This window comes from Ciconia boyciana, chromosome 8, assembly GCF_034638445.1.
Source record: "Ciconia boyciana chromosome 8, ASM3463844v1, whole genome shotgun sequence".
Lineage (NCBI taxonomy): Eukaryota > Metazoa > Chordata > Aves > Ciconiiformes > Ciconiidae > Ciconia > Ciconia boyciana.
In genome coordinates this window covers 38,988,002-38,994,039 of record NC_132941.1, presented here as the reverse complement: position 1 = coordinate 38,994,039, position 6,038 = coordinate 38,988,002, and the positions used below count along the sequence as shown (strand labels likewise).

At 41.1% G+C, this 6,038-nt stretch overlaps 1 protein-coding gene across 1 annotated transcript; it reads right to left on the bottom strand.

Annotated features, from left to right (window-relative positions):
- Nucleotides 1-315: 315 nt before the first annotated feature.
- On the bottom strand, nt 316-5,378 carry PLAC9 (placenta associated 9). Its single transcript, XM_072870443.1, has 4 exons — nt 5,267-5,378; nt 4,155-4,255; nt 3,074-3,194; nt 316-422 (listed from the first exon to the last, which is right to left on the bottom strand). The coding sequence occupies exons 1-4, from the start codon at nt 5,376-5,378 to the stop codon at nt 316-318; spliced, it is 441 nt and encodes a 146-aa protein (XP_072726544.1).
- Between the last annotated feature and the right edge of the window lie 660 nt (nt 5,379-6,038).

Here is a 6,038-nt window from a genome sequence, read left to right as displayed (position 1 = left end):
GAGTTTGGGACTTGTGGCTGTTGATGAGCAATTGTCTGTACGTGATATATGTAATCTGTAGTTATTGCTCAGTGTTTTCATTTTGCGTGTTGTAATTTCTCTTCTCTGACTGTTGGAACTCTGAATTTTTATTCTCTGCTAGCATGGATGACATCTCTTCAGCTTGTTCTCAAAATAGAAACATGTAAAGAAAAAAATACAAGGTGGGGAAGAGGTTTGGGGCTAGGTCAGTGAAAATAGACTGCTTGCTAATCAAGAATGTGCAGACTCCTCATTTCAGGCACATATGCACGCTCTCTCTCCATTCTGTAAAGGTCAGGCAGGTCCTTTTTCCCAGAAGAAGTTGTGTTGCTGTTTGTCGTGGAAGAAAATGGAGGCATCACGGGGGCGGATGTTGGAATTAATTCTGGGTTGCATTGTCACTACGGCAAGGGAGAAGAGTGTAAAGATGACAGAATAAGGTGGCTGTGCATCCAAATGACAAATTCTGACTGGTTCCAATTCTGACTAGGACGTGCAGATAGGACTCCTATTTCAGTCAGTGGCAGCTATGTCACTATGACCAAAGCCAGACCACTCCGTACACTCATTTTTGTCAGACAATCTAAGCATGTCTTGAAAGGAAATTGCAGCTGAAAGTTGATTTACACCAATAGCTAGAGTTCAGTACTTTGCTATGGAAGGAGTAAGCTTTTGAATTAAGAGAAATTTGTTAGCTGTGCTTTAGTCCCAGACCCTAACTGATCTTGTTTTCTTACTGAGAATGCCGTGTTTGAAATGTAGTTTTGATAAAGTAGGGCTGCTGAAAGATATAAAATACAAAGCTTTGAAATAGTGTGTAAAAGCAAATACCTGTTTATTATAAAGCACAGGAATACAGAAGGCAAACTACAGCTGAGGATTGCTCATCCGTGCTTAAATTCTGGAAACACAAGCTCATTAAATGAACAAAAGTGCAACTGTTTATGACAACCATACTGTTACATTCAGCTGTCTTCTGTCTTCGCAGTGCTCAGCTGGTATCTGCATAGAGAAGAGTTGATGTAATTATTTTTGGTTATAAGATCACGATCAATCTTTGTGGATAAACATGGTTTAAAACATGAATCCTGCTACTTTAAAGTGGGGAATTGTCACTTCGATTCACCAAATCACAGAAGGAAGGTCCTGTCTGCAATTCTTGAGCCATGTGGCAGTTGTTGCAAGCTCCATTCGAGTAGTACTTACTATAGATGTGCTGCAGTTATGCCGAGGTTGACTTAGGATTTCCATTTTAAATTAACTGTAACGCTTTACTGGAATACTTTTATTTTTTAAATAAATTATCGTTGCAGGGGAGTAACTTAATCGTTACCTATTAACTGCCCCTCACAGAAAACTGGAAATTTTAATGTGTAACAAAGTTGGTGAGGACACATCGGTCATGGTGCCCTGATCAATACAGCCAACTGCAAGAACTAAAAAGCAACGTAAACTCTACTGCTGTCCACTTCAAGCCCACCTTCTATCATGCAAGTGCACTATAGCATGCACTTAGCTGGACATGGTGTTGTGGTTTAGCCCCAGCTGGCAATTAAGTACCACACAGCTGCTCGCTCACCCTCCCCATGCCCTGGTGGGATGTGGGAGAGAATCGGAAGAGCAAAAGTGAGAAAACTTGTGGGTTGAGATAAGAACAGTTTAATGGGGGGGGGGGGGGGGGAATGTAATGAGAAGGAAAACAAGAGAGTGAGAGAGGAACAAAACCTGGGGGGAGGGGGGGGAACCAGTGATACAACCGCTCACCACCCACTGACCGATGCCCAGCCTGTCCCTGAGGAGCGATCGCTGCCCCCTGGCCAACTCCCCCCCAGTTTCTATACTGAGCGTGACGCCATATGGTATGGAATAGCCCTTTGGCCAGTTTGGGTCAGCCATCCTGGCTGTGCCCCATCCCAGCTTCTTGTGCCCCTGGCAGAGCATGGGAAGCTGAAAAGTCCTTGACCAGTGTAAACACCACTTAACACGCTGATGTTTTGGTTGTTGCTATCAACATTATTCTCATACTAAAATCCAAAACACAGCACTATACCAGCCACTAGGAAGAAAATTAACTCTATCCCAGCTGAAACCAGGACACATGGGTACATACACATCTTAAATGAACGAACAAACAAAAAAAACAACACTGACAAAGCTGACTTCATAAACATGTCTGTGGATGCTCATACCTTTCCACAAGACGTATATTTTCCACCAGGAGTGTCTCTCACCTTGTTAAATGCACTATTGATATTTGGGCAGAGAATGAAGAGGACAGAGCATTGTAAGAAGCTGTGTAGAGGAGGTGGTGTCATCCAAATAATTTCTGTTATGTTTTAATTTATTCCAAAAACATTGATCCAGGAGCATGTTTTGTGTGAGGGGCTTGCATAGCAAAATTGGATTTAGGATATCAAAATGGTAATACTTCCAATAACTTTTCTGGTATTTTGTTGCCCTCCATTGTTTCATTTGTCACGCATGAAACTAAAGAATTGCAGGATCTTAAAACTGAGAGAGACCTTGAGGTTGCTTAGTCCATCCTGCTGTTCTAAGGTGCAATACTTGTTTAACGTTTCCAGTGCTGGGGAAACTACAGTCATTTCATCATTTCAGTGGTTCACTGTCCTTGTAAGAAAGCTTTGCACTGTCTTTTGCTTGAGTCTTTCTTGCTGCATTATTCTTGTTTTATTCACTTTTGCAATGGGGAGGAAAACACCGCTTTCATCTTTGTGGCAGTCTTACACGTTCTGGTGGGCTACTTTGATATTCTTTAGACTAAACATCCCCAATTTAACAAACTTTCTGTGTAGCTCATGTGTCTAGCTCCTTGGCTGGGTTTTGGGTTGTTTGGTGGTTCCCCCCCTCCGCTCTTCAGTGTTTGTTGAAACCTGGTGTTCAAAACTGGACCCAGTATTTCAGCTCAGGCCTTAACTGCACGGAATTGAATGAAGGAATTACTTCACATCTTGGGGGGAGAAAAGATGACATATTTGGTAATAACGTATGCAACACTGTTTTCATCTTAGGTTATATCCCACTAGATACTTACCATCAAAAATGTCTATAAGTGGGGTTCCTGGAGCGATGGGGATATTCGATGTTGTCTCACTGATGATGCTGAGGAGCGATTTGACTTCTGATTCTAGATGCTCCACTGTTTTTATTACCTTCTAATGAAAACAAGGGAGAAAAATGGAGAAAGGGGGTAGTCAAAGGGTCAAGTGGAAGGAATTGTACCAAATGTGTTAGCAGAAGTGCAAATCTAATGTCCCATAATGCTAGCAGCTAATTTAATTTATATTGCGCATTGCAGGTTTAAGTCTTTCTTGTGTTATGCTGGCCTCTAGTGGCATGAAGTATTAAAACTTTGTTTGGCAAGAGTTAAATTATAGCACCTCTGTATAAAGAATCACCCGTAATTTGACTTCTTGGAGGGAGCTTTGCATTAATTTGTTTTTAATTCTCTCTCATTTCTGAGCCACCATCATATCCAAGAAAAGAATCTGCATGGAAGATAAGAGGAGCCGATGGGGTGGAAAGAAGAGGGCTAGGACTATAGCAGGAGAGAGGTAACGTTGCCATTTGAGAACCAACAACATGCAGTTTGACAGCTACCCAGCTGGGAATAGTTAGCACTGGACACATATCTTGTGAGTGCTTAAGACACCAGGGAAAAAAAATTAAAACTTTGCAGTTTTCCTCGAATCCTAGTCATAGAGTTCATTTAGCTCTTGAGTGTCTGCAGGAGCAAGCAGAAACTCCTCTGTCAGACTTGGAGTCACCTGCAGAATTCACACGTAGCCATGAGCAGATGTGAAACTTTGCAAGTCTCAGTTCTGAGATTTGTTATGTTAAAGGCACAGTTATAAACATTTTAGAAAAGGCTGATATGTAATAGTCAGTGATTGGTTAATCTGTTGTTTGGAATTCATCAAGATTATATGTTTCTGGTAATAATGGTTTTATGGATAGTTACAAAATATGACATCTGAAAAAAATAGTCAGACTTTGAATAGAATAAAATCAGGAAGGGACAGTGTCTAGAAACATAATTCTTCTTTCTTTTCTTTGGTCAAAAGGATGGGGCAGAGGTCTGATAAGCTCCAGGGAGCCAGTGCAATAGCTCTTACCTCTTCAATAATATCTAAGCGTTCATGGATCGTATCATGTTCATTACACCAGCTTTCTCTTCCCAAACTTCCAGGTAACACACTGACAGGGTCTGTGGCAGCTGAAAAAACAGCCATAATTAATTAGCAGGAGCTTTTTAATAGCAGTCCTTACCTTTCTGACTTTTGAAGTGGTATTTTGCATGCAAAATGGCATTGTTTATGAAACCAGTGTAGGAGTCCCAGGTAGAAACTGAACCTCTCTCCCAATACCTATAGCTATACCCCAGTGCTGTGAATGTCTCCTTGCCTGTACACGTTGTCACGGTTGGTTGGAACAAGGTGTTTTCTCTTGCCGGGGTATTTTTTTGTTTTCTTTTGTTTGCGTGTGTGTTTGTTTTACACAATCTGTTTTTTCCTACTTGTGCAGGGTAAGTTTATAGACTGTAACTCTGTAAGTATAAAACCTAAGCATTGGGAAGATCTGCCTTATACATCTTAGACTTTCTTCAGAAGCAGCTGGTATGGTAAAGCTTTGAAGAGTAGGTAAGTTTGTCCACTTATGCCCCAAATGGATACCAGCTGGTGATTCCACTGTGCCAGAAACTTGTCCCTAACACTCTGATTTTGCAACAGGAAGGGAAACAATAAAAGTATGTACAGCTAATGCCATTTGCTGACCAAGTCACTCATATATGGTGCTATATACAAAGTCACTTATCTCTGTCAGTTATCTGTATTTACCTCTCAGTATTCATGAGCTCTTGCTCTTCGAACATTTCATTCTGCTGGCTCTACTCTATGGAAGGTCCTGCTGGTGTTCATGCTTTTAATGGAGCCAATTTCCTTTTCATAACTTTAGTGCAACATTCAGTAACATTTAGATTTTAATACGTGTGCATAGAACTGTAGTGAGGTATTCTAAACTCAACTAAAGTGATAACATTATTTTGCTTCATGTAAAGTTAGGTCTTGTTCTTGTTTGAGGCCTGAAGAAGCTATGATAATGAGAAAGCAGCAGTAACTCATTCTGTTGTTGTTTGATTGTAACAGAGACAGAGAGGAAACTGTGAGCTTGTGTTACAATGAACAGTAAGAAACATAAGAGCAGCAACTAGTTCTGTCTTCAGTACTGTTGTGCGAGAGCAGGAACTGCTGCAGTGCTTCATCACAAGTCTGTGCCAAGATTTCTGGAGTGTAGGTATCAGATGATGGCAAACATATGTCAGTAAGGATTGTAGCCATTGCAGTTTGATGGGATGAGAGATGTACTCTGAGTTGGAATGGTATCCTTGAAATTGGAGGGCAGGGAGGAGGAGAGGATTAAAATATGATCTGATGTACTAGCCGTTATTTAGAAATTGGTTTGGCAGAGCTTAAGAGAATTTTTGGTTGTTTATTTGTAACAAGATTTTTATTTGGGGTTTTTTGGAGCATTCACCAGGAGGTGGTGCTGTTAGGACAGAATCCCAAAGAATTAATCTACCTGTTTACGGAAGACTGCTGAAATATGGCAGGTACATAAACACTAGCTGCTTTGCAGTTGCCTTTTTTTTCCCCCTTTGTTGCTGCTGTTGGTGTTTTGGGAGTGTTGTTACCTTGTAACTTAGTGGTCAAGCGAACCATGGTACTTCTCAAAATTTTTGCTTATTTACATGTTTTTTCCATCATGTCTGGAACAATATGGAGATACTGAAGTTCTGTGTCAGAAATTGAGGTTACAAAGCAGTGGCCAGTCTTTGTCTACAAACTTTGGCTTTCCTAATAATAGGATAATAGCAAGGTAAGCTCCATTTTACTGTCAGAGAGCTCTAGCTCTCAGCATCAAGCCTGATGGCCCGATGCAGCTGTATGCTGAACTGCCACCCATGTTGTTGGAGAGAGGACCGAGGGCAAGCAAAGGCG